The following is a 12,518-nucleotide window of genomic DNA, read 5'->3' as shown; positions in this document are numbered from 1 at the left end:
AGTATTCGGTAATAACATATCAGATAAGGGACTTATATCCAGAATTTATGAAATACTTGAGCACCACAACAAGATAAAGGTAAATAATCCAATAGAAAAAAGGATGAAACTAATTTTAAAAAGATATAGCTGATCTAAACAAAAAAATTTGACTTAAGAGAGTTTCCATTCTATGCTATTGTCTCCATAAAAATGGTACTGGTTTTTTTAAGCTCTATGAGATCCAAGACTACTTAACAGCTTAACTATTAGAGATACGCATAGCATATGTGTATCACAGATGATAGGCATAATGGTAAAAAGGTGACTACTTTATTCCTGGGCAATAAAGGGAAGAAGTGAAAAAGAGGTATGAAAAAAAACACCCAAAGTAATAAATTTTGCAAAAAATTCCTTTTATCAAATATTTATATATCTTCAGATAATACCAATTTTACTTCATTGAAAAATGAAAGGATGACAGGATGAGGAGTTTGGTAGGGGTAATTTGGAAGGTATATCTACACAGAATATTTTAAGCAAGCAAAGGAAATAAAAATCCTCAAAATCAGGTAAAGGAAGTGAAAAAGAGATTTAAAAAAGGAAATGAGAGAACCTCCTTTGCAGTTTGCTCAGGGAGTCAATGAAACTTTTTAAAAAATCCACCAAACAGAACCAATCAAAAGTCAAAAAGTCAGCTTCCTTCAATTTACTCTAGTCAGTTTTTCATACCTCTACTTCAGTGAGAGAAAGGAAGAGAGAGAAAAAGACCATGAGCTGATTTATCCCTCTGTGGTATGGTATTACGATGATGTGGAGGCAGAAGCCAGTGACTCCTTGGTCACTAAATTTTTATTTACCAGAAAACCTGCTCTGAAAGCAATGAAAACAAATTCAGTTGCCAACCACTGATACAGGCATTTCACATATTAGGGCTTACAGGAAGTTCACAACCAGTGTCTCAGTGTTTATGGCATTAAGTGTTATGGCAGATTAGAATAAGGTATCATTTTTTTAAAAAATAAACTTGTGATAATCTACTTATTGTCTATTCACTATTGGAATAAATTCTGGTAAGTAACATTATTTAAACAAAGGTAAAACTAATCAAAGCTGGCTGCAAACAGCAAATCCTTGGTAGTGTACGCAGCCTGTTGCATGTATGGGTTGCCCTAAGGAACGTTGGAGACAACTCTTGGAAAAAAAAAACATAGGTCTGGCCTATGTCTCAGAACTTTTAATACACACTGCAGTTAATTCTTAGTTCTATCTAAATCTTGAGTGCATGTAAATTTTTAAAGCATTTCCCTGTCATATACCTATCTACTCTGTTTTATTTGCATAGTATGAAATTAAAGTATGCAGTAAGACATTGGCCCAATTATTCAACTTAAATTTCATAATGTAACATTTTACTTCTCTATAAGATGTATTATGCTTCTATATAAGAAGTATTTATTACCTTTCTACCCTCATTCAACCCCAGAATCACAAATTACTATTTGGAAAGTGGTAAATCACCCTCTAAAGTGTCTGATTCATACAGTTCAAATTATATTGCAAATGATTATTTTTGTAATGTTTTCACATTGATAGCATACCTGAAAACATTATAATTATAGCTCTTTATTATTTTATTAAATTTTTATATATAATTGAATTTAATATGTGAGTATGTTTTAAGAGAATATAGATTTGAATAATAAATCCTGAAAATAGCTAAAAAAAAACTAATCAAAGCAAATTCTAAAACCTTTTTCTAATATATGTAAATGTGCCTTACCTGGTAAAGAAAATTGTAGCTTCTGCATCTGTAGTTTGGGGCTGAAGGGCATCTCTAACATATTTCAAATCCTGAATACTTGTGAGTTCTGGTAACCCCGAAGGAATCATCTATACATAAAAAAAAGTTAATGGAACTGAATTTTTAAAAATATTATTATATTCTCTTTCATGCAAGCTGGTAAATTATCAGAACAAAGCAAACAAAAAGAATCACAGTTTGAGGAATATGCTAGGGGGTTTGGGGACTTAAATGTTTTAATAAAAAATGACGCTCTGGTGTAGTCCATGCAGTGCTGCAGGGCCTCATCTCTGGTATTTCAAACCCACCAGCAGCTCCTGAAGAAAAAGATGGGCAGTCTCCTTTCATGTCCTTCACAGACTTAGAAAACCCACTGCAGTGACAGTTATGAGGTAAGTTCTGACTTGAGTAAATGAGCTTTGAGGTTTTTTTTTAAATGATTCTCATTACAAATGAGACTACTAAAACCAAGATTTACCAGAACTCACAAAGCTAGTTTAAAGACTAAAAATCGTGAAATCCAGACCACTTTTTGTGTTGTTTTTTTCTTTTCTTACTACCAACATCCATTTCAGTCACAATTAGCATACTAAGTTTTTGTTATTGGGTTGTTGATGTTTTTTAAACTTAATACACATCTAGAAAAGTTTGTAAGTCAAAAACATAAAAGCTCAATAAATTTTCACAATCTGAACAGATCGAAATTAAGACACAAAACCACCCTTTCCAATTGCACCTGGAGGGTTCCCTTTCAGTCATTACCTTCAACCCCCAAAGTAACCATGATGCTGACTTCTTTTTTGTACAGTATACACTGGGTCTGATTTGTCTAATAATTATTTTGAGGTTTTCTTTTAATTTTAAACATTTTTTAATTAATTTTAATGAAAGTTTACAGAGACTTGGGGTTTCTATTCATTCAGGGTTGCACTTTTCTCCCTAACCGCTTACCCCCAATTCACTTTTCTCCTTGATAAGTAAAAGAAAACCTCTTTCATTGCTATGCAGTCCCTCCCCCTAAGTCCACTGTACTGTGCAGACATCATTCCGGACTCTTGTCATGACAATAATACCTAATCATATATCCCTTTTAAACAGTTCTCTCCCTCTTCTGTTGCAATGCAGTATACATCATTCCTCCCCTTCTTCTCTGTCTTCCCTCAACCCCATTGTCAGTCCTGTTTTACAACAGTGGCCCTATGCAATATTTGTCCTTTTGTGACTGAGATATTTCACTTAGCATAATGTCCTCTTAAGGTCATCCACTTTGCATAATATTTTATGAGTTCCTTGTTTTTCAGTGCTTCATAGTATTCCATTGTGTGAATATACCAGAGCCTCTCTATCTATCCATTTGTTGATGGGTTGATTTGTCTAATAGTTTTTTTAAAGTTCAGTAATAATATATCTGGTCATTTGTGGCTACACTAAGTCTTATTCAATATTTTTTACTCTAAAATCACAAAAAAGCCTTTTTTAGATATTAAAATGATACATTAATATAAAATTAATTAAATGCTTGCAAAGAACAGAATTACCAGTGAAAGAAGGTTAAGAAAGAGATTTGTCTGCTTTCTTATCAAGTTGTAAGCCTGGCAGCAAAGATCCACAAACAACTGGAAACGAATGGTGGGCTTTTCACCCCCATTGATGACATATGCCATATCAGAAGTTAACACAAAAGGAGCCCGATCCCTATTTAAAAACAAAACAGAAAAAACACAAGCATTACTTACAGAAGGATACTGAAATGGCAGTATTGTTACTTGATCATTATTAACAACGTGGTTACTGAAGTGATCTATGTAAGCCACAGACATTTCTGACTAGAAAATGAAGTAGCAGGAAGTTTTGCATATGCATAATTAAAAATTTCACAAAATTATTTCAAGAATCACCACAAATTAATCTAATTTAGAAAAATGTTATATACAAAATTTTCTCCATGGTGGTATTTATTACAAATTCCTACATGGTACTGTGTGCCATCAAGTCAGAACCAACTCAGAGCTGATCCTCCAGGGGGTTTTCTTTCAAAGGTTGTAAATTACATGCGAGGAGAATGCTTATCCATCTGCTGCCAAGTAGCTGGTTGATTTGAACTACCTGCCTTGGGGTTGGAAATGTAACTTCTTATTAACTAGACCATCAAAGCTGCACACATAGTAGTTATAAATACATATAGATAAAATTTTATATTAGATTTCATTATAAGATTTGAGAAAACTTCTAGTCTATGTTATGGTTATGTTCCACTAAGAACCGACTGACAGTTGACTCTGCAATGGGATTTTAGGGGCAGAGCAGAGGAGACTGTCCATTTTTCTCCTGCCAAGCAGATGGTTGGCTTGAAACAAGTCCCTCTGGTTTGGCACTGTAATTCATTACCACTAAACCATCAAAGCTCCTCAAGAAAGCATAGCCAGATGTTAAAATAAAGTATGTTCCTAACTCATTTCAACAAAATTTACTCATTCATTCTACTACCTGGTAAAACCATCTTTTAGGGCCCTTTCCTAACTGTGCCCAAAGGGAGTGAGAGGTAAAGCACATCAAGACAAAGGCAAAAATGGGACATTTAATTTGTGTAGTATCTTTGTTTTCACTAGCAATAGCAATAATAACAGAATCAATACCTTTTGAAGCTACCAAACATCTGTGCATGGCCCAAGAATTTTCCAAAGTCAATGTGAAACATGTGTCCTGTGCTTCGAAGCATTATATTATCATTGTGCCGATCACAGATGCCTAAAACATAGGTGGCTACACAGCACCCAGCACACGAATAAATAAAATTTTCAGAAGCCTATAATAAAGATATAAAATAATTTTAGAAAAAAACTTTCTTTAAAGGAGGTAGGTTTACCAAGATTAAAATATTCACCACTCTTTCAGAACAGTATTATAGACTTAGAGAGCAAGACATCTGGCTCCTGAGCATTTGACTTGATGCGCAGGACTACAGAATGAATTCAAGATGAGTGATTTTAGAAGGGCAAGAAAATTTTTTGTGCAAAAGTGTGCCTAGTGCCACATTTTGGAAAACGGAGGCAAACACAAGACTGGGCCAAATCTCCATGGTTTATTTGGGTGGAAGACTGGTCCAGTCCCTGGATTCTCTTACACAGATGCCAGAAGAACAAAAGTATCACCTGGGAAGAGGATACACTGATGGAGTATCTGGAGAATCTCAAGAAATACATCCCTGGAAAAAAGATAATCTTTGCTAGCATTAAGAAGAAGACATAAAGGGTAGAGTTGATAGCTTTTCTTAAGCTACCAATGAGTAACATAGTTGGCCACTGCCTTATTACAAAATAGAAATGTCTTTTGACTTTTTAAAAACATGTACAATATTTAAATTGATCTGATACCAAAATTTAGATTATGAATGGCTGATAAAATATTTTTATTAGACAGTCCTGCATTCAGTAAGAGTGGCTTTGTTTAAATTATTATGATAACATTTTAAAAAATTTTGATAGTAATTTCAGTTTAGCACGTTATTCACTATTTTTCCCTTTCAGAGACATGACCGGACTCTGGACTCTAGCTTAGTTGTATTAGTCGTACTCAGTTTTTAACAGAGATGGTGGATGATACCTCACAATCTATAGGTGATAGTTTTTATATTTAGATTTCTCTAACGGATTATATGAATCTTCGTTAAATACCGGGAGGTCTCTTTACTGTCACATGAAACAGAATACAACTCACCCACTTAAATTTCCATTTATCAGCCAGTTTAAATGCAAGTGCTGCTGATAAAGTAATAAAAACTTTATTTGCTCTTAAACTGTATTAATCAAATTCAAACTCCCTGTACCTAAAATATTGCCTTTTAAGTAACAAAAAGCATTACAGTGTGGTTTGTGTATAGTATCAAATAAAGAATGTTTAATACTTCTAAAAAATAATGCCCCCCAAAAAGCCAATATCATAATCTACATTTTCAAAAGGCATACATAAATTGTTGTTTGACAGTCTTTCCCCACTTCAAGAAGACTTGTTTTCGTGTGCCGAGGAGTTGGAACCAACCGATAGCTGACCCTCCACCAGGTTTTTCAGAGGCAGTTAAACACACTGGAGGAGACTGCCCTCCGTCCCTTGGGGCAGCTGGTTCATCTGAACTGCATGCTTTTGGGACTGCAGCGCAGTTTCTGACACTAGACCATCAGAACTCCTTTTAAAAGTGATTCCTTTCCCTTCTGTGAAAAGCTTTTGTTGTTGTTGTTGTTGTTTTTAACAGAAAGTGATCCTTCCAGCTACTACCAAGGTTGGGTGCTGACTCTGAACAGATTTTAAGTATTAAAAAGAAAAACAAAACCAAAACTCACTCTCATTGAGTCAGCACTCACTCACAGCCTATACCGTCCACTGGGTTCCTAAGAGTATAAATCACACAAGAGGGACTGTCCATTTTCTTTGGCAGAGCAAATGATGGATTAAAATATTAAGAGAGGTGTGGCCTTTGGGATGCTGGCACAACGCCTTACAGACACCACTACGAGAGCTCCCTTTGACATTACTTGCCTAAAATGCACTCCCCATAAGCCCTGATGTTCACCACAAACAGTACCACAAACACTGAGAGATACCACCACGAGAGCTCCCTTTGAAACATTACTTGCCTAAAATGCACTCCCCATAAGCCCTGATGTTCACAACAAACAGTACCACAAACACTGAGACAAAGATTCATCTGTATAGAAGATTATGCTTTCTTTTTTCTTATAGGAAGGACATGTAATAAGGGGTTTTGTGTTCCTTTTAGTGATTTCCTATGTGTTGTCTGCAAACTTCTCAAACCCAAGACCTTCTCTGACTATCTTTTAGTTAAAACTACCTTTCCTGAGAGTTATTACATTACTAATACCTTACAGAAGCCACAAGAGTGAAATCTGTATTTTACTCTAAAACATAACACACTTCTTTTTCTAATAAGAGTGTATTCCTGAATGAAGCAGTCATAAAAGCCCCATCTGTCCAGATGATTCTTTTATTCCATAACCCCACAAATAAAAACTCCATAAAGAACAAAATTATTCTATAAGGCGGTGTACATCAATGATTCGACATGAACTTACAACTGGCATCTTCTTACCATTCAAAGTGTTCTGGTCTCCCTTAAGTCAGTTTAGGAAAGGCACACAAAAAAAGGTGCCTCCATTAATATCAATTATGTAACTTACATAATACATACACAATACATATTAACTCACTTAATCCTCACAACTATTCTTTTTTACTGCCATAATACATGCTACCATACTATTTTAAATATAAAATATACTCTCTAACATTTTACAGCAGGTCACTGAGAGTCAAAGAAGTTAAATAATCATCCCAAGGCCCTATAATCTGTGAGTGTCTTGGGGCCTGAATTCAAGCCCAGATGGTCTGGCCATGATCCAGGCTCTTAACTATAACAAGATGCCGACCTTCACTCATTTCCGTAACTTCTTCCAAGATTTTTGTGAAAAGTAACATTCTGAGTTATAAAAATACCTCTGTTTTTTCTGTCCTCTTAAATATTTACTTGGACTATTTTCTGGATAATTTGGCAATGGTTTCACACAGATACTGGTAATTAAAACTTACTGTCATATATTACTTCAACACTTAGAGAAAGACACTGTTTTCCTGCTGTAATCTAAATAGTTAATAGTCTGAAAAGGGAAGCATTTAAAACTTAGGTAACATGTTTTAAACAAAGTTATATCAAATAGAGGGATATTAATTACCTTTTCATATTCTTCTTCAGAGGGATTATATTTCCTCAGCCAATCCGCAAGAGGTTTATCTTTAAAGGATCCTGTCACTCCATATTCCACTTGGATTTTCCTAAGGGTATCTGAAGAAGGCACTAGCTCCACTAGACCTTTAAAAACAAAATATTAAGCTAGTAAGTAAGGCTTAAAAAAAAGTCTGTCAGTCCATGCTAGAAAATAAAAATTTTTCTTTTCAAAAGTATCCAGGATGAAAAGTTGAATGTGATCTTTGAGACAAGATGGTCTGCACACCATGGAACAGAGTTACTTATAAGACACATGCTACTTGATTTCAACAGCAAAAAAGCTTTGTTTAACCATATATTTGGATAAGATAAATATTTCTCGAAGTACACTAAGAGCTCTATCAAGGAAGAAAAGAGATAAAAACTGTCTTTGTGGTATGTTGAAGTCTTAAATAAGAGTTTTATCTTCCTAAAGAGGAATGCCTCATTAGACAATTTCTTTTGTTTTAACTCCTTCAAAACAAGAAACAAACAAACTGTAAGACATCTATACAATGAAATACAAAGGTAAATCTCTATGTGCTTCTGTAGACATGACTAAAAAATATGTTACCTAAAGACAACATCTGGCAAGCTCTGGTGGCCTAGTGGCAAGAAGCTGTACTGCAATCTCAGAAGTGCGTCGTTCGAATCCACCAGATGCTCTGCTGGAGAAGGAGGAACAATCTCCTTCTGTACCAGCCAGATCTGATTTGACGGTACACATAAAAAATAATGAAATTTAAAAAAAGACAACATCCAAATGCAGAATTCTATCTTTTGAGTTTAAAGACTGTTGTGTATGTTAAAATACACAGAAACTATTCCCAGAAGGCCAAGTGTTTTTATTTTCAGAGAAGGATGTTAGAATCAGGGATGCAGATGTTGGAGTAAACAATGACTCACTTTTTAATTTAATAGCATTTTTTACCATGTAAATATGCTATTTATATAACTGACAATTTTATTTCTGTATTTTAAAAATAAAGAATTTTGATCTTTTAGGTTGTCTTGGCAGCACTACCTACATGTCACAAAGGCATCCTTTGTCTCAATGAGTACCTCCATAATGATTCAGTAATAGGTTAATCAAAATTTCTTACAGCTAACCAAATAATCACATAAGCTATATACAAAAAAGGACACTGGACTTCATTGGATATAATCCCTGCCCTGAAGAAATTGTACATTCAATCCAATGGAATAGTTAAAAAATATGTAAACAGAAAAACCAACCAAGGTCAAGATAATATAAAGTAAATGTCTAGTGAGTATTAGAGACAACAATGAGTACAGAGAAAGGAGAATAGGCTAAAGTGTTTATGAGACATTTCAGAGGATGAGCTGTCATCTCTTCATTTGAAAACTAAAGCTACTATATACTTTTCAATTAAATCACACAAATTAAATGCTAAGCAAAAGATAAATGCATTTAACACTATGCATCCAACTATTAGTTAGAAGTAATATAAAAAAACCAAGAAGGATATCAATCTCCAATGTTAGATGTTAGGCCAGAGTCTCTAAGGAGAAATCAGAAGCCTAACTATGTGAACAAAGTGCGCTTATTATCCAAAACTTAATCTAATTGAGATAGGTTCTGGTTGAGTAGTCTTGATTAAAAACAACTTTCATCTTATAAGATTTTTATCAAAAAATAACCAGCAAGAACTTGTGAAATTGATCCCAAAGTTTCAACAATCACCTAAGAGGGGCCTGGGATACCATGCTATGACTGGAATTTGTTTTGTTTTGTTTTTCTTTGAAAACATTTTCATCAATGATTTGTCAGAAGCTATAGAATATATGTTCTTCTGTTTATAAAACAAAGAGAGGTCTGATAACAGAAAACAAAATTCAAATTTTTAAAGAGATCAAGAGATGAAATACACTGGCTCATACACAAAAAAAGTTAACAGTTAAGGTGCTGTATGTGGGTATAAGATGTAAAATGTACAAATACAAGACAGTGAAGATATGGCTTAGCAGCAGCTAACACAACACTATAAATTAAACTGCTGAGCTAAAAAAAATGGTGAAACCTTAATTCTTGTACTTGTGAATAAGACTGCCCATCTTTCTCTTAAAGAACAGCTGGTGGATTTGAACTGCCTGTCTTTGAATTGGTAGCATAACTCCTTACTCATCAGACCAACAGGGTTCTTTCTATGAGGATGTTGTTGTTGAGTATTCTTGAGTTGGAAATGACCCACAGCTGACCCTACAGTGGGTTTTCAGAGGTTGTAAATCGCATAGGAGGAAAGTGTTCAGTCTTCTCTCACAGAGCAACTGGTGTATTCAAACTGTATGTCTCTGGAATTGCAGCACAGCTTCTTACCACTAGGCACCACAGCGAGAGCAGTACTAATCAAATTCTCAGGCTAATGAATGATTGTATAAAACAAAAAAGTGATTACAAGGACAGAGGAGAAAGAAAAAACCAAGATGGGTGTCAGAAGAAACTGTGAACATTGCACTGGAGTTCCAAGAAGGCAAAGCAAAGGGAAGAAATAAAAAACTTAAGGAGCTGAATGGAAGATTTCAAAGGGCAGCTCAGGAAGACAAAGCAAAGTATTATAATGAAATGTGCAAAAATTGGTACTGGAAAAGCAAAAGAGACAAACTCGCTGGGCATTTCTGAAGCTAAAGGAACTGAAGAACAAGTTTAAGCCTCTAGTTGTATAATTAAGAATGCTGAATGACCCAGGAAGCATCTAAAGAAGATGGAAGGAGTACAGAGGCACTATACAAAAAAGAACTGGCTAAAAGAATTGGCTGACATGGAATAATTTCATGAAACAACATATGATCAAGAGCCTATGGTGATGAAGGAGGAAGTTCTGCTGCTGTGAAGGAATTTGCAAAAAAAAAAGAAGGTACCAGGAATTGATAGAATAACAACTGACATATTTCGGCAAAGAGATGCTGCTGCCCTGGATGCACTCATATGCCAAGAAATTTGGAGGACAACTATCTGGCAAACTGACCGGAAGAAATCTGTATTTCTTTTCATTACAAAAAGAGGTGACCCAAGGAGTGTGGAAACTATCAAAGAGTATGGACCGCCAAGAAAACATATAGGTCTGTCTTGTACAGGGTGAAACCAAGTTTCTCCTTGGAGGCTAGGATTTTGAAACTTCATCTCACATACTTATGGCACGTGGCCAGGAGGGACAGATCCTTGAAGGACATCATACTCAGAAGGGTGGAGGGACAGCACAGAAGAGGAAGACCCTGGAGGAGATGAATTGATACAGTAACTAGGACAATAGAGGTAGGTGTGTCAGAGTCAATGAGACTGGCTTAGGCCAGGGCAGCCTTCAGAGCTGTTATATACAGGGTCTCTGTGAGTTGCAGGCAACTTGATGGCACATAACAACAACAAACAACATCACTAATAATATCACATGCAAGAAAGATCCTGCTGCAGATTATCCAAAAATGACTGCAAGAGCACCTCAGCAGAGAATTGCCAGATGTGCAGGCTGAGTTTAGTACCGGCTGTGGCACTAGACATCATTGCCAACATTAGACGGATTTTGGCTAAAAGCTGAGAATATCAGAGGAATGTCTGTTTCCTTGACTATGCAAAGGCATTTAATTGTGTAGATCACAATACTCTGTGGCTAACCTTGAGAAGAATGGGGATCCCAGACACTTCATTGTGCCTCCTGTAAAACTTAAACTTGGACCAGGAAGCAGTAGTCAGAACAGATCAGGGAAACACTGCATGGTTCAGGATTAGGAAAGGTATGCACCACAGATGCATCCTATCTCCATATCTTTTCCATCTATATGCAGAACAGATTATTCAGGAGGCTGGACTTTATGAAGAGGAATGTGGCATTAGGATTGGAGGAAGACTCATCAATAACCTGTGGTATGCAGATTACATAACCTTGCTTGCTGAAATTGAGAAGGACATGAAGCATTTGTTGCAGAAGATCAAGGACTGTAGTCTTCAACATGGACTGAAGCTCAACATCAAGAAAACAAAGATTTTCACCACTGAACCATTGGCAGCTTCATGACAGACGGAGAAGAGACTGAGATTGTTAATAACTTCAGCTTGCTTGTTTCCACACTCAACACTCTTGGTACCAGTAGTCAGGAAATCAAAAGGTAAATTGGGAAAGTCTGCTGTCAGGGACTTCTCTAGAGCAATGATAAGTCTGGAGTCTAAGGTGTACCTGATGCAGGCCATGGTCTTTGCAATCACTTGCTATGCATCAGAGAGCTGGACAATGATAAAGTATAACATAAGAAGAATCAATGCTTTTGAGTTCTGGTGCTGGAGAAGGTGAAACTGGCCTGCTGCCTGGTGGTAAGGATTCTGAGGGTCCATCTCACATACCGTGGGCAAGTGGCCAGGAGGTACTAGTTCTTAGAGAAGTATATCATGTTTGGAGGGGTGGAGGCACAGCGCAGAAGACCCGGGATGAGATGGAATGACTTAGTGACCGGAAAAATGGGATTAAGTCTGTTGGAGATGATGAGGTTGGCTCGGGACAGGGCACGGTTCAGAGCTAATATACTTAGGGTTGCTGTGAGTCGCAGGTGACTTGATGGCACACAAATAAGAACAACAACAACAACATGAATGAAACAATATTTATGAATTGTATGCAAACCAATTAAAAAAAAAAAAGGAAAAACTTCTGTCTTCCCAAGTGGTAAATATAAACAATCAATAACTGTTCTTAAAAAAAGCCTGTTCTTACAAGAAAAAAACTTTACACTATTCTTATTTTACAAAAATAAAGTAAAAAACAAACAAACAAAAAAAATAAAGTCAAGTTGTTTGAAGTATAGCCATATTTTAAAGCTAACTCAAGGAGTCATGGATTTTCAAAATCTTATTTTACACTGTTGGTGGGAGTGTAAAATGGTGCAACCCCTGTGGAAAGCAGTATGGCGCTTTCTCAAAAAGTTGCAAATAGAGATACCATTTGACCCAGC

General features: G+C 35.9%; 1 protein-coding gene across 1 annotated transcript in view; it reads right to left on the bottom strand.

The window, feature by feature from the left end:
* The window catches only part of PIK3C2A (phosphatidylinositol-4-phosphate 3-kinase, catalytic subunit type 2 alpha), a 94,311-nt gene that overhangs the window by 9,443 nt on the left and 72,350 nt on the right, over positions 1–12,518 (bottom strand). The window contains exons 22-25 of the mRNA XM_006892078.1: positions 7,528–7,664; positions 4,420–4,589; positions 3,322–3,478; positions 1,763–1,872 (exon numbers count right to left, since the gene is read on the bottom strand). Coding sequence (XP_006892140.1) covers positions 1,763–1,872; positions 3,322–3,478; positions 4,420–4,589; positions 7,528–7,664 — 574 coding nt within the window. The remainder of the gene's footprint in view (positions 1–1,762; positions 1,873–3,321; positions 3,479–4,419; positions 4,590–7,527; positions 7,665–12,518) is intronic.

The sequence above is a fragment of the Elephantulus edwardii genome, unplaced genomic scaffold (genome assembly GCF_000299155.1).
Source record: "Elephantulus edwardii isolate Elephantulus edwardi_28Jun2011 unplaced genomic scaffold, EleEdw1.0 scaffold00109, whole genome shotgun sequence".
In the NCBI taxonomy this organism is placed as follows: domain Eukaryota; kingdom Metazoa; phylum Chordata; class Mammalia; order Macroscelidea; family Macroscelididae; genus Elephantulus; species Elephantulus edwardii.
Note: the sequence above shows the minus strand (reverse complement) of the source record. Positions and strands in the feature narration are given on the sequence as shown.